Source organism: Thermobia domestica, chromosome 4 (assembly GCF_964235325.1).
Source record: "Thermobia domestica chromosome 4, izTheDome1.hap1.1, whole genome shotgun sequence".
Lineage (NCBI taxonomy): Eukaryota > Metazoa > Arthropoda > Insecta > Zygentoma > Lepismatidae > Thermobia > Thermobia domestica.
In genome coordinates this window covers 219,142,988-219,168,848 of record NC_137457.1, presented here as the reverse complement: position 1 = coordinate 219,168,848, position 25,861 = coordinate 219,142,988, and the positions used below count along the sequence as shown (strand labels likewise).

General features: G+C 38.0%; 1 protein-coding gene across 1 annotated transcript in view; it reads right to left on the bottom strand.

Moving 5' to 3' along the window:
* Nucleotides 1–17,940, bottom strand: part of Spf30 (survival of motor neuron-related-splicing factor 30) — a 46,045-nt gene extending 28,105 nt beyond the window's left edge. Inside the window, exons 1-3 of the mRNA XM_081755489.1 lie at nucleotides 17,783–17,940; nucleotides 15,802–15,940; nucleotides 2,038–2,161 (exon numbers count right to left, since the gene is read on the bottom strand). Of these exons, the coding sequence (XP_081611615.1) occupies nucleotides 2,038–2,161; nucleotides 15,802–15,940; nucleotides 17,783–17,836 (317 nt within the window). The 5' untranslated portion in view covers nucleotides 17,837–17,940. The remainder of the gene's footprint in view (nucleotides 1–2,037; nucleotides 2,162–15,801; nucleotides 15,941–17,782) is intronic.
* Between the last annotated feature and the right edge of the window lie 7,921 nt (nucleotides 17,941–25,861).

Below are 25,861 nucleotides of genomic sequence, written 5' to 3'. Positions count from 1 at the left end.
TTCGGAATAAAAACATTGATGATACAACCGTTATGTAAGAACTCAGTTAGCTCTTGCTCAACCACTGCTTTTGCACATTCGGATTTCGAAGAAAGAAAAAATCGTCTCATCCGAGTTGATTTGACAATCGTCGTGTGCTGCTGGACGGATTTTCTTCAGTGCCGTGTCCTATGACTTCAGAATCTGTTACCCTAGGGCAGGTGGACCTTGGGTGATCTTCGACATTTTACAACCTGTACGAAATTTCTGCAACTAACGAGTTGCTGTGATGTGGTTCACTGTACCTTCCCCTTTTGCATGACAAATGCTACAGGGTTATGTCTGGATGCAGAAGTTGACACTTTAACTCGTTTTATCAGCTTTCCGAATATAGTACCATTTTCCCGGCACCCCTTTTCTAAATTTCTGTCTGAGTTGCTCACCGTGACCCCTAACATTCAGCAAGAAATTATCTAAATATTAGGCTACTGACGTCGAAATTTTTAATTCCAGAACAAATACCTACGTTCTTTCTTATTGTGGAACTTTCTATTTCTTTGACGTATTTATGGTATTTCATCACTGCAAAAACATGCAACAAAAGCCGTCACCGTAGATTTGGTCCATACTTCTTATGACGTAAACTTTCCTTAAATTCGGGCAGAAAGGGGGCGTGTCTTAATCTGTGATGCTTTTAATTTTCCTACTAGTCAATATAATGAATCAGCAGCAATTGTAATCACTGTCACAAACGGTAGTTATGTTTCGATCGAATTTGGAGCCATGCTCATTTAAAAACTAGGGCCTAGATCATGAAACAAAGTATGTTTTTTTCTTGAAGCTTAAGACTTACTCCTACTGCTTGGGATTGAAGTTGGCTAAACGTCTTTCGGAACTTAAACATAGGTATGCTTCATTTATTACTAGAATTTGATTCAGGTTTATTTTGCTATGCTACAAACCAAAAGTACCCGTCATCTTTGGTACATGTCGCACCCCTAAATTTACCTTACATGTTCTTCCAAAATAGCAGCTATTACTGCTTTGGCCGGTGGGATTGTCCTATAATCCAACTAGCTTGAAGGTGAGATAATATGGTGGAAATCGACGTATATTATGAGTATAAATCTTGCAGATGGTTCGTCAACTGTCACCGGCACCGGATTTAATTTGACGTAGTGGTTTGGATCCCACATTAATAGTAGGTTCCGTAACCACAGCGTTGCGTAAAGACGCAAACACAGAAACTCACAAAATTTAAACTCAGATATTGATTCTAAACTGACTAAATTGACTCATCTTTTCTTCTTTACTTCTTCTTTTTGAGCTTCCTCCTTTCTTAGGTTTTCTAAGTATGCTTTGTAGTTACGGTAAGCAGACTTAGCAGATGTAAGAAACTTCTGAGTAAGTGGAACCAGTTCTGTCCTATTTCCGAATTTCTTCATCCCAGACATTATACTTAACTTAGCATTGAGAGTTCTCAAAGCCATGAAATATTCAAATTCATCACCTACTCTTAAGAAGAACATGACACATGAACAAGAAGCATAACACAAGACGAACATGATGAACCACACAAACACACACAACGTTGAGCGGAGCGTTAACTATTACGTGAGAAAACTACAAGACTATTATGGTAGAAGAAAGAATAGACACAGAAGGGTTCTCAACCCCACCTTGAGAGCTTAAGCATCCACCAACCATCCACTGTGCTTTAGAAAGAATAAAAGCTGAAGTGAGAATAAAACTGACTGTTTCACATGTGGCAGCAAGTACTGAAGCTTTCAGAAGAGTGATGAGTAACAAGTTTCTGCCTTTTTCCATTTATTTTTATAGTATTTTTCTTAGAAAACTGCCAATGCAAAACATAAAATCACACGAAAAAGTCACTTTACCTCCCAAAAAAGTAACTTTTAGTGACCAACTTGAAAAAAAGTAACTTTTAGTTAAAAAAAAAAAAAAAAAAAGTGACTCGCTATGAGCCCTGATATATTCTACAAGTTTTTAAGGGGTTCATTGTCTCCTCATCTAATTGAAACAATAAATACAACTTACTGTCCATCTTCACTCCAAATAGCCAGACACTTTTCACCCACGCTCCATTCCTTCACAGGTTGAGGTATTTCAACTTCTTCAGTGTCTGATTCTTCTTTGTAATCCTCAACTGGTACACTTGAACCTTTAATAAAATAAAATACAATATAACATCAAATAACTTTCTTTTCGAAAAGTTAAAACGTTATCAATTATTGGTATTTACAGAGATTCAAGCGACTGTTAATGACTAAGGTACGAAAATTAGTAATTCTTAAGATCACTAGTATACATCCTTTCTACATCTACTTACATACCTTCACTAATTCATGAACGATGCGACGAATACTATTGCTCGTTCTGTTCTTTTCTGCTGTCATCTAATGCGGCAGACAAACTTCCACTATATAACTTACAGAGACTTAAAGAAAATCCTTACGTTTTACGTCCCACGATTATGCCGGTTAGGCTAAAGGAGACAGTGATTATGAGAAATGAATGAAATGGTGGAATGAAGAAAGTGGGAGGAAACGGGAGAACCCCGAGAAAACCCACGAGTACGGTGTTTGTCCACCACAAAGTCCGCGAGCTGGGATCGAACCAGACCCCCCAAGCACCGGAGGTGAACGCTCTATCACTGAGCCACCACGCCCCCAGAGACTTAAAGTATCAATCTATAATTTTAAATTCGCTCTGGGATGGTGCAAAGAGGCAAATACTTATCCAGAAACTCCCCCTCTCCCAAAAATAGATCTGACCTGTCATTCATGTAAGTGTATATTACTTGGTTCTTGTTCTGCTTCCTTCAGTTCAAGAAGACTCGCTTTTATCAAATCTTTGGTTAATTCTATATCCCTCCCCTAAGTCAATTTTCAAGTTTTGAAGTTCCTCATTGTAAGGGTTGGTTGTAAGCGCTGCCTCAATCTAAACTCGTACTTTCATAACTCAAAACTTGGCATGGAATTATTTTTGAAAAGATTTCAAAAAACATATAAATTGCAAGATATTAAAGTGTGCCATTGAAGGCTACATAATAAGACCTCCTTTAAATCAGTAAAGAGGATCAGACGGAACGTACATTTATGAATGAATGAATTTGCGTTTATAAGGGTTACGAATATCTACATATTTTCGCTTAGATGTTTATGCAACCCATTTCTTGCTAAAGCTGGTTTTACTTTCATACAATATTTTCTCTACATTATTCCATTACTTTACCCAAGGTATTACAACTTTTTGTGAGAAAAGTAATTTTGACAAATCACGTTTAGCCCTGCTAAAACTAGTTGACTAACATACAGTCAGAATAAGGTGTCTATTTGCATACCTTTGCACATAAGGTTACATTATGCTATTTACACAGCCTCTCTCCCTATCGCCCTCCCTCCCTTCCGAAAGTTATTCGTTGTAAAAATTATTGTCCTTGATTCAATATCTCTATCTTCATAGTTACTAACCGTATTTCACTGAAATATTGGCAAATATATAACGTAGCACATATAGAATTTTTCGAAGTATCTCTTCTACAAGTAGCTAATCATAGGGGTCCAACAGGGTATCCCATATTAAAAATAAATAAATAAATAAAAAAAAATTTTTTTTCCAAAACTATGAATCGTTACACATGCCTGTGGTAATCGTAATTCATTCCAAAGACAATGACGTATCAAGCATGAATTTAAGGTAATTAGGATATGAGCAAGAACTTCCTAAAGGTCATTTTTTTAATCATCATTTTTCTCCATTTTCGCACTATATTTTTGGTATGAATTTTTAAAATCTTAATATCTGTTACCCGTATTTTAATAATTCGAGAAACATCTCAAAGCAAGAACATTCTTATTTTTTAAAAGTACCTTACGTAAAAATAGAAGCACTGTCAGCTCCGTTCGGGGCGCCCAAACAGACTAGCGGATTTTAGTTTTCTTGGAATTTCCCAGCATCCGGTGGCATATGCATAATATCACACGAAATTAAATCATGATACATTCCAACGATAATGATGTACGAACTTGAAATTCTTCCAGCTTAACGTCCTACGATTGTGCCTATTAGGCTAAAGGGGACGATGATTAAAGCAAATGAATGATGGAAAAGATGGTGCAAAGAGAAAGTGGCAGTACACCGAGAAAACCCACGGGACACAATGTTGTCCACCACAAACTTATTTGACCGGTAATCGAACCAGGGACCCCACGCACAAGAGGTAAGCGCTCTCCCACTGAGCCACCGTGTCCCCCGATGTAGTGATGTCAACCGGCTCGGCTCGGCTCAAGTGAGCCATCGACTCGGTTCGGTTCGGCTCACTTCTCGGCTCGGTGGTGACTGAGCCATGGGCAGAGCCGCGCGAACTCTTGACAACACCAGATTAAAGTTATTAACTACGTGCTACGAAATGTTAAAACAAAAGCCCAATTTTCGAAGTTGGATTACTGAAAACAAACAAAATGTTTTATATTTGAGTTTGTAGCAGTGTTGGGCAAAATCAATTGAAATCAATTGCAATTGATTTCAATTTGTAATTGACAATTAATTTTAAATGCAATTGAATTCAATCATAAAATTTGCAATTAAATTTTTGTTAATTGTTAATTGGTCACCAGGCAATTGAAACTGAAGATAAGATGATGTGTGTATATTGTGCTGTCCACTTGTTACTGTTTTACATATTTCAAATAAGGTACTTAGAAGAAATGCTTTTTAACTACCATCCCTTCGTCCCCCTGCAGGCACGTAGCCAAGGGGTGGGTCCGGGGGTCCGCCTCCCCCTTCGGAACCAGAAATGTAAAAGATTAAGGAAGGATGAAACAAAAAGAAACGAGAAAAAGAAGAATCAGTGTTAAAAATAAAAAGCTACAGCAAGCGTTTGGTTCTCTTTCTTATGAGCAGCTTTGTATAGAGGAAACTGGGGGAGTCAAGTTGAAAATGGATATTATTCTAACAGAGCATTCTGAATTCCATCTATCTCCACGCTAATCCTATGGACTACAAATGACGATTATAAGCCGATTCGATCAGATGGACTCTCAGAAGAACTTCAGAAACTCGGAAAATTATGTCTTTTTCAATACTTTTTGTTATATTCTTTTACTCGAGATTCTTCATAGTTCGTTATTAAAATACCTATATTGGTTTGTTAGGACAATAAAATGAGGATATATTCCTAACAACCCAATATAGATATATTGCCAATAAAATAGTTTAGATTGATCGAGCCCCTGGTGTCTAACCAAAGTATTTCATGTCACCCCCCCCAATTCTAGCTAAAAAAACAATATATGTTTCCAGTAAAATAGTTTAGAATGATCGATAACCGCAATATTTCGTCACAGACCCCCCCTATTACGAAATCCTGGCTACGTGCCTGCCCCCTGGGAAGAAAGCCGTGAAACTCAGTATTTTTTAAATATATTATGTTTATGGTTCTATCCCCCTCGAAAGAACTCTATATGCCCGTCATGCATACAATTTGCGGACAAAACATTGACTGCTAATATAACGGCCGACAAAAACAACAACTGCCGACAAAATCAGCTATTAGGAAAACAGATCCTATCATTAGAAAAGTCTCAAAATTAAGGGGTAATTGGGAATAATACAGTTTCCAGGGGTGGAATATTTCCAATCATTACAAACATGAAACATATATATCAATCAACTTGGCTTGACGAAAGAAGCGATCCGTACCGGAATTGGTCACTTGCGGTCAACCACTTCCGGTACACGGTACCTAATGCAGTTTCCAGGGATTGGGGTGGTTTTAGCTTTCGCACACGCGCAACGTATATGTTTATATCAATTAACCCGTGCTGACGAAGAAAAGCGGTCGGTACCTGAGCTGCTCACTTCCAGGTAACTACTTCCGGTACACAGTACCTAACACATTTTCTGGAGATGAGGTATTTCAAACGAATGCACACTTGCAATATAATTATTAATCAATTTACCTTGACGGAAGAAAGCGATCGATATCGAAATTGGTTACTTCTGGTCGGCCACTTCCGGCACATGGCACCTAATACAGTTTCCATATTTTAGTATTTCTAGGTTTTGCACACATGGAACGTACTTATCAATCAACTCGTGTTGACGAACACAAGCGGTCAGTACTTGTATTACTCACTTCCGGCCAACTACTTCCGGTACATAGTACCTAATACATTTTCCGGGGGTGAGGTATTTCAAACCAGGCTCGTATCCATGGTGTCTAGGGGGCTGGGCCCCCTAAATTTTTGCTGCCCCCCTACATTTTTGGGCTGGCTACCGGCCTGTTACAAACGATTACACACATGCAACATATATATCAATCACTTTGCCTTGATGAAAGAAAACGGTCAGTATTGAAATTGGTCAATTCGGGTCAGCCAGTTCCGTTACATGCTACCTAATACAAGTTTCAGGGGTGGGGTGTTTCAAGCCTTTGCACACATACAGTATATCACTAGAAGGACGGAATGGTCAATCTGACCGTTTTTTCTAACTTTTCCTATTGCTGTTCTCTAACCATTTTACTTAGAAATCTGAAAGTCCCTGACTTTTTTATCATTTATAAGGCAGACTATGTCTAAAAATTTTGCAGACTGTCACGTCAATACGGGGGGGGGGGAGGGGGGGGGGCGGCGTGTTGCAATACCCCCAGAAGGACGAAGCTGTCATTTTGACCGCCTGCTTATACTGAAACTGAAAACATATTTTATTTGCCATTAATGGTCTGTAATTTCGTTGCGATGGTAGTGTGTGAAGTCATTGTTATTGGAATAACTTTTTTGCGCGCGAGGGCGTACACTCACACATGATATATACAGTGGCGGATCCAGGATATGATCAAGGGAGGGGCTGAACCATAGTTTGCAGTTTTATCCAGTGTAAAGCAGGACTGAAGCCCATTTTATCCAGTGTATACCTGAGCGTCAAGGGGGGTGGGGGTGCTATATCTCCTTTAGCCCCCTTGAATCCGCCCTTATGTATATATATATATATATATATATATATATATATATATATATATATATATGATGTTAGCTTTGTAGTTAGTACTATCTAAGCTTCCAGATATAATGAAAAGTTGATCACTATATGTCCCTGTTACTAACATCTCTGACATATTATACATTCTAAATATAAGGAATTACATACCACTGACATTTAAAGACAGTAGCTATAATATACTGACAGCTTATAAATGCAAGAGAAACAAGAGTGTAGCTATTTTCAGTACTATGCATAAGGCAGTTCGTGTGTCACAAGATAAGAAGAACTCTGAGACTGTACTTTATTAAAAAAAAAAAAAAAAAAAAAAAAAAAAAAAAAAAAAAGAAAAAAAAATGGCGTCGATGTCGTTGACCAAATGCTTCGAATATGCTCTGTAAAATCGCCCAGTATGAGAATGCCGGTTCATGTGTTTTATAATGTAATGGATATAGCATGTCTCAATTCCTGGATTGTTTATAAAGAAGTAATGGAAATATATAAGAAGACAATTTCTGAGACAGCTCGCAGAATGTTTGACTATAGCTGAGGATGTACAGGACGAGAGTGACAGTTTCTCGGATGATGATGAGCAACAACAGTGCAAGATGAGAAAACAATGCCAAATTCTGCTATAGAATGGCAATAAAATTACGGATGTGTGCAATATAGTAAGAAGTGTATTTGTGGGAAGTGTGTAGGTAAAATCAGAAAAAAAGTGTTTCGTAAGAAGTGTGTTTCTCTTTGAGTGTTCTCTCTCTCTCTCAATTTGAAAGAGAGACTGTGACAGAAAAGTAATTGAATTATGTGTAAACTGTTTCCGTATAAAACCAAAGCTGATTTCCATCACTACGCAATAGATTCTGTGGTGAAAGAAAATATATGAAAATTTATTCAGATATAGTTGTACTCTCATAGTTAAAGAAATAGTTTCTTGCAATGACTGTTATAATTTTGCAGACAATACAGGACATTGCGGTAATCTAAAACATTTCCCTTCTAAATTTCTTTTGCAAAGTACCATTTTAAATGAGAGTTCAAAACTTAATCTAAAATAAATATAGAGCGTTAAGAATTTTTAAATTTATATTCCTCATCGTAGAAATATATAACATATCTGTACATATTACATACTTATAACACTGTAGTAAAAGCAAATTCTACTATACTATGTAGAAATTTTTATTTTTAGTTACTTATTATGAAGTAATTACACCATTAAAAATTATTATTGGCAAATAAGAAATCGGATGCCATAAAATAATACCACAGAAGATATCCAATAAATCCCCAATAACCCGCTTCCACCTTCAAATATAATGTAGCGGTCAAATTGACCGCTTAGTCCTTAATGGGGGTAAACTTTTCCAGTCCTTCTAGTGATATATATATATACGAGGGCCGTTCGGAAAGTAAAGAACGATTGCGTATCCCGCCCGAAACCGACTTCCCACCATTGTGATCGACTGCGCGGCAGTTAGCTCCTTCCTCCACCTCAGTTTGAGCCGAGTCTGAATGCTGTGCGGTCACGCTACTTGTTTTTGCAGCGATTCAAAATGCCAGAGCCAATCGAAAATCCCGCCAAATATTAAGTACGGAGTTCATGGCAAGAGGAGCAACAATAAACTCAGAAGCCTATTATGAAACTCTCCAACGACTTCGACGCGTCATCCAAAACAAGAGACGTGGAATGCTGTCGACAAAAGTTTTGTTGCTCTATGACAATGCCCAGCTTCATGCATCAGCACGAACACACAGGAACTTCGTCTAAAGTGGGACATCTTTGGACATCATGCTTACCGTCCAAGGGGTTTTCACTTATTCCCGAAACTTAAGGAATTTTTGGGAGAAAAACAGTTACCAAGCGATGATAAACTCAAGCAAGTAGTGAGTCTGGCTCAAATCTTTGGCGGCAGATGAGTATGACATCAGCATTGAAAAACTGGTCCCACGCTATAACAAATGTTTTGACAACTATAGCAATTACGTAGAAAAGTAGAGTAAGGTCATGTTGCTTTGTAAACAAAGTTTTGTGCTGATATCTTTTATTTTCATTTAACCATGCAAAAACGTTCTTTACTTTCTGAATGACCCTCGTATATATATATATATATATATATATATATATATATATATATGTCAACTCGTCTTGAGGACGAAAGCGGTCGGTACCGGAAAGGTCTATTCCAGTCAACTACTTCCCATATAGGGATGGGCACGAACGAGTTTTCTTTAAAACTCAACTCGAAGTAGACATCTTTGAGCTTGACTCGAGAACTCGGCTCGAAAAATTTCCCCCAACTCGGCTCGAGTTTCGAGTCGAGTCGAGCCAAAACGAGCTAAATCCTTTGTGTAGTTCGAAGTACTACTCTCTTTAATTGAGTTAATTTTGAGTTTAACGTTCCGTTCAGCAGCGAGGCTATATGAGACGTGGACCTACTGATTAAGTGGAATCCGAACCACAGGAGCTCCCGCCGGGAATACTCTCTTCAAGTATCCTACATAGACAATATAATTATCAAAGATACTACTACTACTATAACTAATTATTATTATTATAACACCGTGTATAACTATGGAATATAGGTGGTTAGGTTTGAGTTCAGGAGGGGCAAGTATTCGGGCTCGAGCCAAAAATTGTTAAAAGTCATAGGATTCCTGCCAAACATGTTCAAAACTGCTCGACCCGGGTTTAGGGTTGTCAACGACTCAAGCGGCTCTCACAGCTCATTCACTATCGAGCCGAACCGAGCTGATTGCTCATCCCAACCCAGCCGGTTTGAGCCATCGGCTCAGTTGAGCTGACTCGAACCCAGCCGATGGACTCGTTTCAACGGAGCTCAAGCTGTTCGCTCAGTTGAACCGAGCCGAGCCGGTTGACACCACTATCCCGGCTGGGCTTCTGTTTTGGCTAAAAAATTGGACCGAGCAGTTCTCAGCCTTGATGGTAAGAACTATAGTATATACTTATATTTGTGCTTACGGCGTCATTAACTTGTTCCGCCACCAACGAATTTCGAGATGCTTTGTTTTGTACGTGTTTCGCCTATTTCCACTTTTTGTGCATCAGTGGGTCTAAATGGGCCTACAAATGTGGAGGAACAAGTTATTGCTGTTCCGCCACCAACGAATTTCGAGGTCGTTTCCTTCACATCGTTTTGTACCGTTTTGTGCGCCATGGGAGGTGGGTTAAAATGAGTCTCCAAAGTGGGACGAAAATGAGCCACTGTTCCGCCACCAACGAATTTCGAAGTCGCTTCTTTCGCATCGTTTAGTGCCAGTTTCTTGCTGTTTTGAGCGCGTATTTTCATGTTTTGTGCGTCACCGGAAGTGGGTCAAAATGGACTTCCAAGATAGGACGAAAATGACCATGAGTTCCGCCACTATCGAATTTCGAGGTCGTTAATTTCACATCACGTACCCTTTTGTGCGCCTATTTCGACGTTTTGTGCGTCACTGGAAGAGGATCAAAATAGGCCTCGAAGGTGGGACGAAAATTACCCACTGCTCCGCCACTATCGAATTTCTAGGTCGTTTCTTTCGCATCATTTAGTGCCTTTTTAAGAAAGTTTTCTGCACCTACTTTTTTGTCTTGTGCGTTACCGGAAGTTAGTTAAACTGCCTTTCAAAGTAGGAATTAAATGACTCACTGTTCCGCCACTATCGAATTTCGAGGTCGTTTCTTTAGCATCGTTGGAGGCGCGGTGGCTCAGTGGTAAAGCGTTCACCTCTAGTGTTTGGGGTCCCTGGTTCGATCCTAGCTCGCGCTGTGTGGAGTTTGTGGTGGACAAACACCGTGCTCGTGGGTTTCCTCAGGGTTCTCCCGTTTCCTCCCACTTTCTTCATTCCACCTTTTCACTCATTTCTCATTATCACCATCTCCTTTAGCCTAACCGGCATAAACGTGGGACGTTAAACTTAAAGATTTCATTTCATTTTTTTTCGCATCATTTGGAGCCTGTTTTGTACGTTTTGTGCGTCACCGGAAGTGGGTCAAAATGGACCTACGAATATAACGAAACAAGTTAATGCTGTTCCGCCACCAACGAATTTGGAGAACGTTTCCTTCACATCGTTTAGTGTGTGTTTTGTACCGTTCTGTTCGCCTAATTCCATGCTTTGCGCATCATCGGAAATGCGTCAAAATGGTCCATCAAGGTGTAAGGAAAAAGAGCCATTGTTCCGTCACTATCGAATTTGGAGGTTGTTTCTTTCGCATCGTATAGTGCCTGTTTTGTACCGTTTTGTGCGCCTATTTCTACTTTAGTGCGACAACGAAAATGGGTCAAAATGGCCTACAAGTATAGCGGAATAAGTTGATGCTGTTCCGTCACCATCGAATGTCGAGGTCGTTTCCTTCACATTCTTTTGTGCATGACTTGTGTCGCTTTGTGTGTCAGTGGTGTGCAAGTGGGTCTTGAAAGTGGGATGAATATGTCTTTTTCTGCCATATTTGTAGGTCCTCTTTGACCCACTTTTGGTGGCGCACAAAACGTGAAAATATGCGCAGAAACGGTACAAAACAGGCACTATACAATGAGAAAGAAGAGACCTAGAAATTCGATACTAGTGGGACAGTGGGCCATTTTTCTTCCCACATTGAATGCCCATTTTGACCCACTACCATTTATTCACAAAATGTGGAAATAGGCTTAAAAACGGCAGAAAACACGCACAAGACGATGTGAAGGAAACGACCTCGAAATCGTTCCTGACGGAACAGCAATAACTTGTTCCGCCATATTTGTAGGATAACATTGACCCATTTCCGGTGACGCACAAAACGACACAATGCGTTGCGAAATTCGATAGTGGTGCAACAGTGGGTCATTTTCGTCCCACCTTGGAGGCTCATTTTGACCCTCTTCCAGTGACTCACAAAACGGCAAAAACAAGCATTAAAGGATGTGAAATTAACGACCTCGAAATTCGATAGTGGCGGAACTCTTGTTATTTTCGTCCCATCTTGGAAGCCCATTTTGACCCACTTCTGGTGACGCACAAAACGTGGAAATAGGCGCACAAAACAGGCACTAGGCGATTTGATGGAAACGACCTCGAAATTTGTTGTGGCGGAACAGCATTAACTTGTTCCGAAATATTTGTAGGCCCATTTTGACTCATTTGCGGTGACGCACAAACCGGAAAAAAAAGTACAAAACGATGCGAAAGAATGCACCTCGAAATTCGTTGGTGGCGAAACAGTGGGTCATTATTGTTCCACCATAGTGGCCCATTTTAATCCACTTCCGATGACACAAAACGTGGAAATAGGCGCACAAAACACACAGAAAACAATGTGAAGGAAACGACCTTGAAATTCGTATGTGGCGGAACAGCATTAACTTGTTCCGCCATATTTGTAGGCCCATTTTGACCCACTTGCGGTAACGCACAAAAAACTGGGAATAGGTGTACAAAATGACACAAAACGATGCAAAAGAAACCATCTCGAAATTCGTTGGTGGCGGAACAAGTTAATGACGCCGGTGCTCACGGCATTTGACGCTGTTTAATTATAAAAATCTATTGTCCTTTCGCTATCGAGACGAGACGAGATGCACTAAAGGTACCCCTCGAGATGTACTAAAAGTACGAGACAAAATGCAACCATGCCGTGAGCACCACTAAAAGTATTCCACATTTCTGGTTACATTTCTCATGGCTTTCGCTTGCCAGTATAATCAGATCATAGTTTCAAAACGAGTTAAAACGAGCTGAACGAGGGAGCTATTTGTCAAACTCGGCTCGACACGAAACTCGACATCAATTTATGGAGCAACGTGTCCTAGTATTAAAAAAAAAACTCTTTTGTGTGTGTGTGGGGGGGAGACTTTCTACGTATGGGAAATTGGTACTGGGTTGATTTGTAAAAAAATAATCGAAAACGATCGATATTAGTTGACAAACAAATTGAGAAACAAAAAATACAGTGCTTCGCATTATATATCTACTGCTTTCTATTATAATAATTGCTGAAGCTTGTGTTTAGCATTCAGAGACAAGGAAATCAAGTTGTGTAGAGACATAAAGTTTGTACTGTAAACTTAATCACATGGAAATTTTAAGTTTGTACGGTACGCTTAATTATATATAAAATTTTATACTATTTTCCCTTTACGTTGGTCTAATTTACCTTGGTTTGGGACTTTCAAATTTTATTCTTTTCTCCGCTGAAAAGTATCTATAATTCAACCAGGAAATAATTATCAATGATAATTATAATAATTATCTATAAATTGAATTAATTGTAATTTGGTTCATGACAAACACTTTACCATTTCGTACTAGCTGTTATGCACGTTCTTCGCACGGATCAAATAAAATATAAATGTAAACAAACTGAACAACTAAGAAACATTTCTAAAATTGGATATATTTTGTGTGAATATGTATCCAACAACGTACATGTGTTTCCATTGGGAAGGCCGATGGGGGCTGAATTTGAAAGTAAACACTATCGGATGTGTCACTATACATCTGAGCAACCCATATAAATATGGATTCGACACAACTATTGGTCATTTTCTACTACTTTTGCATGTCCCGGTAAACGTCCCCTGAGACCCTCTTGGTTCGCATTGTGAAAAAATCGGCTCTGGCCCCCAGCCGATACCGCAAAAACTATGAATGTGACACTAACATCTGTCATTTTCTACTACTTTCACATATCCCGGTAAACACCCCTATGATCCTCTGGTTCCAATTTTGAAAAAAAAAACAACGCATATGGTCCCCAGCCGATGGGGGCTGTATTTTGAAGTCAACGCCTGTAAGAGTATCACCATTTATCTCAGCAACCTCGAAAACTGTGGATTTGACACTAATATCGGTCATTGTGGATTATTTTTACATGTCTCGTGATCCCCTTTATAATGCCCCCGTTCCTAGCTGATGGGGGCTAAATGTGAAAGTAAACGCGGTCTTGAGTTTCACCATTGAGCTCAGCGACCCCGAAAACTTTATTTTTACATGGCTCGGAATTCACCCCTCTTGTGACATAAGGCCCGCATACAATGGTGGATGAATTTGAAAGTCACCGCTAATGGTAGTGTCACCACTGATTTCAGCTACCGCGAAAACTATGGATTTAACACTAATATCGGTCATTTTGGATTACTTTTACGTTTCGGTATTCCCCCCACCCCACCCCCTCCGATGACCCCCGGCCCGCAGCCAAATAGGGTGAATTTGGAAGTTAATGCGATCGGAGTTTCACCATTGATCTCAGCGACTGCTAAAGCTATGAAATCGACACTAATATCGGTCATTTTTTACTACTGTTACATGTCCGGGTAAACGCCCCCTGGTTCGAATTTTGTCAAAAACGCTTCGCCTTGGTCTGGGGCTTGGACCAAGGTATCTGTGACCAAACTTTGGTAACTCTTGGTCAACCTGTCTGATCCCCAGGCCGGTCCCATTAAACGTCCCCCTGAGACCCCCTAGTTCGAAATTTGAAAAAACTCTTTGTCTTGATCTGGGGCCTAGACCAAGGTACCCGTGACTAAATTTTGGAAGCTTTCGGTCCACTCGTCTGGTTTACAGTCCGCACACAGACAGACACACAAACACTTTATTTTATTTATATTAGAAAGATCAGATCCACCATTATTGTAATAGAGCAGTGCTTGAGCTATTGATCGTAGAATTTCAAACTCCGATGAGTGATAATTTAATAGCCTTGTTTTATTACAAGTTTAAACTCTTTATTCAGTAGAGAAGAGGGCGTGAATCATGGGTCAGAGTTGATGACAATGGGTTCTGGTGGGTCTGTGGGTCACAGTGGGTGAGTGGTTCATGGTGGGTGGTGGGCCACGGTGGGTCGTGGGTCACTCCACGCCCTCTCTGAACTACAGTGTTGAAAATTAATCAGTGAAGGTCAATTGCAATTGAATGGCTGAATTCAATTGCAATTACTTTCCACTGCAATTACTTTCAATCGATTGATTAATTGCAATTGATTCTCCTTTTTTAATGGCCAACTGCAATTAACAATTGACCATTACTTATTTCAATTGTTAATTGCAATTAACAATTAAATTTACAGATTAATTGTTAATTGAATTGAAATTTGCCCAACACTGGTTTGTAGTAACTGATTTTTAATCAATCTCTTAAATCAGTGGGCACTAGTTGGTTAAATCCGTTGTAAATATCATTCAAGAAACTAATTAAATAATAGTACAAATATGTAAAAGTTTGAGTACGCCTACAACTATTATTAAGGTCGTGTAACAGCATCTATGTATTTTTTTTTTGACATCCTCTGTGTTTATCTAGTCTTGTTTTGTTTTATTACTTCCATCTATTTATCAATAAGTGAAAAAATATTTCTAAGCGAACTTGTATTTTTTTCTTTGTTCTTAATCAGGACGATGTTGGGCTCAACCGGCTCTGCTCAGGTGAGCCATCGGCTCGAACCGGCTCAGTTGCGATGAGCCATTGGCTCGGCTCGGTTCGGCCCAAATGAGCCGAGGGCTCGGTGGTGACTGAGCCGTGAGCCGAGCCATTGACAACACTACCCCGATATACGAACTTGAATTGTGGTAGGAGCAGCAGGTTCTTAAGTGAGCCTAAATTTTCTTTAAAACGGTTAAAGATTCAAAGCTTACTGAAAATCAAGAATATATATATTTCGCACTAAAAATTCGTTTGAAAGGACTTAGAAAATTCACCTATAATTTTAAATCGGCTCTGGGACAGTGTAAAAAGACAAACACTCATGTAGAAACTTCAGTTAAATGAAACAAAAAGCGACTTCAGTCATTCATGACTTCTCACTTAAAAAAAAAAAAAAAAAAAAAAAGTATATATTACTTGGTTCTTGTTCTGCTTCCTTCAGTTCAAGAAGACTCGTTTTTATCAAATCTTTGGTTAATTCTATAACCTCCTCTAAGTCGATTTTCAACTTTTGAAGTTCTTCATTGTAAGGGTCGGTTGTAAGCGCTGCTTCAACCTGAAAACAAACGAAGAAGGAAATTAGAAACTATGAACTGATACAAAGGTACAAGTAAATTTTTTACCTTCCCTTCCATGTTCCCCAAAGGCACATTAGTGCATAAACATGTGCAATATTTCAAAAATTAACAAAACATGAAACAATTGAAGGATTTCCGCAGGCGACAGAATTAAATACGAAGCAATACAGCTGTATTTTAGGTTTACAAGTGTACGGTTTCTAATGTAAAAGCATTACAGGTGCTTTACGAGGAAAAAATAAGTGAGTGCATATGAAAGACAACTCTATTAGATGCTATTTTGAAACTAGCGGTATATTTCTGCAGTGTACAAAACCTGTACTTTATGTTTACACGTGGAGCGTTACTAGTATAAAACCATGACAATTACTGTTGAAACTCTTGTAAAAACCCACCTCTTTTCACTACCCTCGCATACAAGCTTACCCATCATTGCTAACGTGCCTGCTCCCCTCGCACGCACCCTGCGCGTGCTCACCATTTTCGCCGCCATACCCTGACTCACATAGCATTCGTGCTTTTTAGTGGCCATCTAGCATAGGTTGGTTTGTGTTTTTGCACTGTAGTTTGGCCTATGTTTAGCAGAAGGGGTCCAGCTATTTTTTCTGAAAACATGTTACGATTTTGGTCATTTCTGTTCCCATTAGGTTAGGTCAGTTTATATTACATTATGTTAGTAGAGTAGTCCAGCATAATTTTCCAAAAAATGATTGAATTTCGCTTATTTCTACTAATATTAGGTTAGTTCAGGTTACCTTTGGTTAGTTAATGTTAGATTTGATTACGTTATGTTACGTCTAAGTACTTACATCATCCATTTCTCCTGTAAATTTTGTGTTTTTTACGTGCTTCTGGACTCCTTCTGCTAAACATACTCCTGTAGTTATTATGCCACACATCCGGAAGCTATATTAATACGCAAATCGTAAACCAATTGTGAATTTTCAACAATTACTTCTGGTGGCTTCCTTGAATTTTAACTATGGCAAGAGAGGTATTTCCATGTCGCCCAGCGGAAACCTTTTACAGGATAATAAGAATATTAGTGAAATAATTATAGTTCCTTTCTAGTGGTATGCCAAAACTAAACCAGTACGAATTTTCGTACACAAATAAAAGAACCCCCTGCGCAATCGCGGCTGGTCACGTAGAAAAGTAATAGTGGTTAACTCCACTAACGTATAGCCATTTCTTCGAACACGATAATCTCAGACTGAAGATTTGGTTTTGAGAACTGGTAACATTTCTTGTGACTAAGTATCCGATTTTCTTTATTAGTAGGCTATGTGGCAATCCTGAAATCGGCGTGGGAGACCCGGGTTCGATTCCCGGCGGGAGCTCATGTGGTTCGGATTCCACGTTAATCAGTAGGTCCACGTCTCATATAGCCTCGCTGCTGAAAGGGACGCTAAACTAACATCAACTCAACTCAATCCTGAAATCACTGAATTTTAATTCATGACCCTAAAAGTTAATATTTCATGAATGTAAAAGTGCCCCCTGAAGTATGATAGTATCCTGTACGCTTTGGATTAGGTTTTTTAACTAGAAATGTCAGAGGTTAAGATACCCATACATTTGGTTACTTATATAATTTTGAAATTACATTCCTTCTGTATTTTCTTCTTAAATTTATGGGTCCATAAACTGGGACAACACTCACAGTTTACCAATGACCTACGAAAACGTATTCTCTACATACTATCGTGTTTTTACTTTTAAATAATTAGTCAAAACTCAGGCAACAAACATCGTTACATATCTAACGGAGTGGAACTAATCACTTATATTATCACTTCTAAATTAGTTAAAACTGTTACCTGTTGCAGCTGCAACTTATAATTCTGTAAATTTCCTTGTAAATCATCCGCCATTTCTTAATATGTACAAGATTAAATTTATTCTATTCTAGTCGTCAACACTTCCCCGTATTGATAACTCTGATGGTGATTACATTAGTTTTCGTAACAAGCTTCTTGCTTCTCAGAGAACGAATTGTTTGTGCGGTTTTTGAGTTGTTGATCCCATTAGAATTCGAATACTTCAGCCCTATTCCATGGGAGATTGAATCAACAGAACACAAAAAAAGAAATTAGTTGTGATATTGGTCACTGCAATTATTATTACTTCTTCCATTTATTGTTATGGAATAAGTACCTCATTCCAATTCTTATGGAATGAGGTGCGTATTTTACGACCCGCTCGGGAGAGTAATACTCCCGGAAGTACGTTTTTTCGCGCGCTACTCTAGCCAGCTGTTTTACACGCTATCCTAGCCAGTTGTTTTAAGTTGGTCACAAAATCTATATCATGGAGTACAAGGGGAACAAAACGAGCCCTGCGGGGCTACTAACCCGTTCCTACTACTACTGCTACTACTTATCTGCACAAAAGTAAGTAAATCACATTTTTTAGTATTATTTTCGTATTATTTTAATTTAAAAAGTGTTATAAAAATGTAAAAAAAACTTTCCTTGGGCCGGGTTTGAACTCACGCCAAAAGAGATTTTCGTTACTAGCATGTAGCGCTAGCTCACTTTTTTTTAACTTGAACTACTTATTACTAATTTTACTTGCTTTACTCATTTTACCTTGCTTTTCCAATGATCTAGAATGACAGGGACACGAACACAGAAACATCGAGGACAGTTAAAATCACAAAGGCTCTCCCACCGGGAATCGAACAGACTCGACCACGAGGACCGACAACAACAATCGTCTGAATTCTGCTATTTGAATGCAACGTGGCAAGACATAGATAACGCCAACCAATCAGAACTGTGTTTTTCGTTCCTACTTCCGGGAGCATTACTTTCCTGAGCTAGTCCTCTTATTTTAGTGAAGAAATAAACTCAATTTTTTCAGTTGTATAATATAATAGGTGGTGAAGCATTCATTAGTGCAGAATAGCTGGAGAATGGCATAAACGTTATGCCTATAAATACAGGATTATTTGGTAAAGTACAACGCAAACCACATAATAAAATTATTATCTGCCATTTACTAGAATGCTACCCAACAATGGCATACCCACTTATGTTGGTTTCTGAACTTATAATGACTCTTCGAAAACATAAAGAAATCGCATCAAAATACAGTGTGTTTGAAAAACAACTTCTTAGTTTTAATGTGTCCTAGAGTTTGTACAAAGTGACACACTATTCTAGTTTGTGGTGTTTGATTCATCAACTCTCCAAGTTTGGCTCCCCTGCAGTTAGCAGGTCTGCTTGACCTTGAGACGACACCAGTGCTGTTTTTCCTGTTTCCTCAGTTCAGTCCAGGCAGGCCTGCAGTGCAGAGAGACTCAAGAACAATGTGTACTCCGCAACAGAAAGCGCAGTGCGTTATTTGGCTTGTGAAAACTGAGCCAGTTATAACAGTGCAACGTAATTTTGGACATCAGTGTGGTGGTGAACCATCTACAGCAAAAACTATCCGTCATTGGCTAAAGTCTTTCAAGAAAACCGGTAGCGTTTTAAAAGGAAAATCATTAGGTAGAAAGAGAACTTCTGAAGATGTTGAACAGATCCATGTTTCTTGTGTTCGGAGCCCTAAGAAGTCATCGGCCAGACGTAGTCTACAATCAGAAGTGCCTAAAGGTACTACTATGAGCAAAATAAATGACGCGTCTCTTTATTTTGAAGTTTTTTGAAAATATCTCCGTTTTCTTTATATGTTCGAAATTTCGGAAGGTTTCCCCAGCAGGACAGGTTAATAACAAACCCGTTTTTAATATTTGTGTTAGATATTAGCTTAAAATAAAGAAATTAGAAGCAAAAAACATTAAATCGACAGAAATCTCGAGAATTACCAACTCTGCTAAAGTGGGAAATTTTCAAGAACGCGAGGGAATTCTGCAGTTCAACACGAAGCAGCGACATCTATGTCATTGAGAGAAGCGTGGATTAGATCTACAAACGAAAATTTTAACGAAATATTTCTAGTATGTCTTATTATATGCATTATCAGCGAACTCCAAATATATGAATCTATGCTAAGTATTAACGTATAGATAGTGCAAATAGTGGAAATTACCTATGGAAAAAGACGAATTGTTAGCCCAATCGTAATGAAAAATCGTCTTTACTGTAGAACAGGTTCAGCTTACGTAAGAAAGCAAATAGCTCAGTTAGATAAAGCAACGAGTTTGTATACCGAAGGTAGACGGTTCGAATCCCGTGGAAGTACTGTTGTCATTTTTATCACTAAGGTTATTTTATTTATTTTTTATTTGGGAAAGAATCAAAATGTAACGTATGTGTAAAACTCATGACGATACCAAAAAAAAAAAGTTTGGATATTTTGATAACAGATTTCCCTATTAAATGTTTAATTTTCCCTATAAATATTTGTCTTAAATTGAAATTGTTTTGAATTTACTACATAAGCAAAGTTGCCCGAAGGAGGAGAGCTCAAGTAATAGATATTCTACGTAAAAGCAACCTATTGTAGAATGATGATGCTTCTTACCTTCAGCACATAATCTTAACGTTAGAGAGTCAGAGAGAGAAAAATCCTGTTTTTCCTCCCCTATGACCACTCATCTTAAAGCTCTATCTATAATGATTCGTGTCACATAATTTCGGCTCTCCAAAGACATTCATATTTATTATTATTATTATTATTATTATTATTATTATTATTATTCCTGAATATGAGCCAGAGCCCACTCTGAAAAATTGCATCTGGCGTTCTGAGTGAAAGTTCTATGGGACTATTAGAAAAATATATTCCCGTTTCCACGCTGATGGTAGAATTTCTTAAACAGTTATTGAATTACGTTCGAAAGCTAGGCATAAATAACGCCCCCGCAACAATGTGGGGTGAGGAACGCACAAGCTGCAAGGCCAAAAAATATACAGAAAGTACGCCGGGGCGGAGCAGGCCAAATTTTCACACGGGCAAAGTGACTTTTTGGCGCCCTTCCCCTAGTAGTAGCCTATATTTTACATTTTATCATAGTGTTTTTAATAGTTTAAACCAGGAGCGTCATTTCAGATTTTGCTTTGGGGGGGGGGGCAAGACCTCTTGATATAAGTAAAATTTCGCGTTTTTCACTGATTTACTACTATTCTAATGATAAAATCTATATACATCTCAAACTCAGGGGGGGGCAAATGCCCCTCCCTGCCCTCCCTAAATGACGCCCCTGTTTTAAACCCATTTTCAAAAAGAAATCCATTACCTAGGAAAACTTCACAAAGAATATGGCCCGCTATAAACAATACCAACTCCACCCCCTCTGGTCTAGTGGCTAGCACGCCTGCCCTCTGTGGTACCGGGTCCAATTCCCGGTGGATTACTGTTGAACGATAAAAGTGGTTCGGATTCCACTATAATTAGTATCCACATCTCCCTTGCCCATTAAGGCATAACCGTGGAACGCTAAACTCAAGCAAACAAACAAACAATACTTAATTCCCGGCACTCTTTATTCTACATGCCATCTCTCAATTTTTCGATACAGCCCCCTTAGTACTATGAAACTCTCTTCTTCCATAGTGAAATGTAAAAAGATCATATAATTGCCACTACTTTACAAGAATATAAACCAAAAACGTCAGTAGAAAGCACATTGTAAAATTTACTTTTTGAGGCTCGTTTTGGTGCCCCTCTTTCTCTGGCACCCCGGGCAGTCGCCCGGCCCTTAGTCCGCCCTTGAAAGTACGGACGCATAACTAAGGACTGCGGAGGAGAGGTTAACCTTCATGTTATGCCACTGGTTTGACGTGTTTGAAATGTTCAGTAAGTGATCGGTTAGTGAAATAATTTCGACGGTTACTGATGTTTAAAGTTTAGGTAAGACAAAGCTACCTAATCAAATACATTTGATATCGCGATGTCACAATTTGATTTTTCCTCACATAAAAAAGATAAAAACAATAGTAATAAAAACCCTTACTCGTACTGGGCTCCTAACTAACTAACAACCTAATTCTTAGAGACTAGTTGCTCTGACCAACTGAGTTTCGATTTCTTACGCGAAAGAAGTCTGTTATATTAAGAGGCATGCTTTTCATTATCAAAACTGTTCGAAGTAATACGAACATGGCTTAAGAACAGAGACGAAACTGAATTACCACTCGATTGACCTTGAGGGCAAATCACCAAAGCGTAGCTATAAACGTAAGTTCCAGCATGCATTTCTCTGGAGTTGTGTTCAGTATTCCTATCTGCCAGTCATGCTTGTTCGTAGGAGTAATATGTTACAAACCTAACCTTTCGATAGAGCACAATGACAGAGAATCAGAGGAAAGAAACTCTTGCCATTGTGAACGTGGGATACCACACTGTGCAATAAAACTGACGCGTCTCCTTGAAATGATATTTCATTGAAAATAACTCGTTTTCCTTTATATAGTCTATCCGAAGTTTTTGAGGGTTTCAAAATGAGGAAATGTTACTGACAAACAAGAACGCATTTAGGGGTGGGTCTAGGGGGTCCGGACCCCCTCTGAAACCCCAACTTTTCTGTAAATTTAGCCTAATTTTGGGGATTATCTTTTAAAATTTTATTATAATTTATCCTAATATTGAAGTCGGACCCCTCCCGAAATAAATTACTGCATACGTATCTCTGACAATTTTCAATATATTCGTTAAATAATAAAGTAAAATAACTAAATTAGGAGCAAAAAGCTTTAACACGGGCTAACTTTTGTCTACTGCCAATATTGCTAGAAGGGATATTAATAGCAAAAACTGCTAGTCAATGCTAAACCTTGGAACGTCATCCCGAACAAGTCTATTATTGAGAACTACATATGAAACATGTTATTAAAACTTATCCAGCTTTTATCTGGCATGAAATTATTATATACACCAAAATTCACTCTCCTAAAATGTGTATCTAAACAATGTAAGAAGCAATGAAAATTTTTTATCGAAATATTTGGGCAGGAAACTCTAACAGCCAGCCATTTTATTTAAATCGTAATAAACCCTGTAACCGTACGTTAACGTGAGGACAAAGCTTGGTCCATTGGTAAATTGTTTGAAGAATAAAAACTCAATGTTCGTAGGTTCGAATCTATCCAGTCACCACAACATTTTATTCTTATGTGTAACGATGAAATAAGAAAAAAATGTATAACCGTTAAGTCAAAACTTCAACCAAGTCTGAAGAGAACAATACTAAAATAGTAACACAATGACGTCAACCAAAAATTATTTCATGTAGCGTTTGGACGAAATTACAGCTGTTAACAATTGCAGAAATAAAAACAGACTGATAGCTGTAATGCAATCTAGACTTCTGAATGCATTTACTTCCTGAAAACTTCCGTCTCGTCATTGGTATGCCGTTAATCATTGTAAAACCTTTCAATTGGAAGTGAAATGACACAAACTAAAACAGTTTTAAATCAATAAATATTGTCTATGTGTAAAAGTAGGTGTCTTTTATCTGTAGTTCTGAGTTCCTTTTACTTTGAAGTGACAAATGAGAGAAGAAAGTATGGTGTTCGAAAAAAAAAATCAAATTTGAGATTTCAACGAATTTACACGTATTATAGCCCCTAACACCGAAAAAGTTATTTTTCGATACATGTCTATCTGTTCGTCCGTCCGTTCGCTACACTTTTCTGTGCACTCGCCTAGAGGCCATACCGTTCAACTTATCTGCACCAAATTTTAGTTTAAGATTTTCATAGTATTTCCTATAGTTTTTTTTTATTTCCCTCCTACTCCCAAAACAAGGGTAGTTTCCTGTACGATGAAAATAGAAAAAAGATATTTTCTCATAACTGGCTCTAACGATCTTGTTTTCTTTCTTTTTTTATAAATCAATATTTAATTAGCAACCCTATTTTGTGGTATAAGGCATTTATCTGAGAAAAATCTACAAGGGGTAGTTTATACTAAGGGGGTGAGTTTTTTCTCAGTGATTTTCTCAAAATGGACTCAAATGTTTTCGTTCATATTTCATAAATAAAGATTTCATTAATAACTTATCAATATGGCATAACTCGTTTGTCCTAAAAAAAAATGCGAGGGGTAGTTTATTCTTGGTGGAGTGTTGTCTGGGCGATTTTCTAAAAACGACTCAAAAGAGTTTATTCATATTTCAAAAATAAATATTTCGTTAATAACCGAACAATATGGCAAAACTCATTTGTCCTGAAAAAATATGCGAGGGGTAGTTTACTCTTGAGGGTGTTTTTCCTCCACGGTTTTCTCAAAAATGAGTCAAGCAATTTTGTTCGTACTCAGAAATAAATATTTCATTAAAAACCTAGTAATATGGAATAACTCGCTTACCCTGAAAGAATCCTCAAGAGATAGTTTATTCGGGGAGTTATTTTTCCCTCACGATTTTCTCAAAAATTATTCGGACAATTTTATTTATAATTCATAAATAAGTATTTCATTAATAACCCTATATTTTAGTATAAGTCATTTCTATGAAAAACAATTACAACGGATAGTTTATTTTTGGGGTCAAGGTTATTTCCCCGACAATTTTCTCGAACGACAGGCGAGTTTGTTCAAATTTCGCAAATAAATATTTCATTAATAACCAAAAGTATATCTTAACTCATTGTTCGAAACAATTCACAAGAGGTAGGTTACTCTTGACGTGTTCTTTTTGAACGACTTTCCCAAAGTGACTCATTTGATTTTTTTCAAATTTCATAAACAATGATTGCATTAATTGGTCTATTATATGTCTAATGAAAATGTGCTCAAAGTGTGAGTTAGTTTTGTAGTGTGGATTTTCTTCAATCGAAGTTTTTTATTCGATAATCTGACATTCGATGTATTTGAATAATACGATAACTTTATTCGTATTATCCAAATACACACTTCAGTAACAACTGCGGCCTAACACAGTTAAGAAATTGAATTGAAAAAGTTTAGTGCGGTGGCCCTGTAATTGAATATTTTTTGAGAAACTCCCTAGCTTTTTGTGGTAAACTTAGGCTTTTCTTTTTCGAGCGACAAAAGAGAGAAGAAAATATAGTGATTGTGAAAATAATATCAAATTCAGATTTCAACGGATTTACATGTTTCATGGCGTCTACATACCGAAAATGTGACTTTTCGACACCCGTCCTTCCGGTCCGTCCGTTCGGCACACTTTTATATGCACTCGCCTAGAGGCCATACCGTTCAACTTATCTACACCAAATTTTAAACTTAGGGTTTACTTAGTATTCTTACAGGAGCTTTTCCATTTTTTCCTACCACCTAAAATAAGTGTGGTTTACAAACAGCCGAAAATCGAAAAACGCTATTTTCTCAAAAATGGTTTTAACAATTTTGTTTATTTTTCATTAATCAATATTTAATTAACAACCCTATATTGCAGTATCAGATATTTCTCTTAGAAAAATTTACAAAGGGTAGTTTATTCTTGGAGGTGACTTTTTCTCGACGATTTTCTCAGAAAAGATCCTGGCGAATTTTGTACACACTTCATAAATAAATATTTGACCTTACGACATGGTATAAGTCAATTGACCTGAAAAATATATGAGTAGTAGTTTATTCTTGGACTTGAATTTATTCTCAGTGAGTTTCTCAAACACGACCAGTTGGCAACCCTGTATCTCGACAACGAAGCTGAATTCGAAAACTGCAAGAGGACCATTTGTCTCCTTTTGATGTCACGAATCACCTCCCGAAGTTTGTGGACATCTTTCAGGTTCACCCTTAATGAAGCTTCTTTTCGAAAAGTTAACTATTAACTTTAGGCATTGTTTATCTTTTTTTAAATCACAAATGTCGTTATTAATTTTAAGGCAGAGAACTACTTCTGAGAGAATAGATCTTGAAAGATAATATTAAAACTTAGACTTTTGTTTTCGAGACATTCCAGACAAGACGAGACATTTTACAAGCTATCTCGTGTCCAAAACATTTGCCTCGTATTATCTTTCACAAAGCGCGTCTTGTCT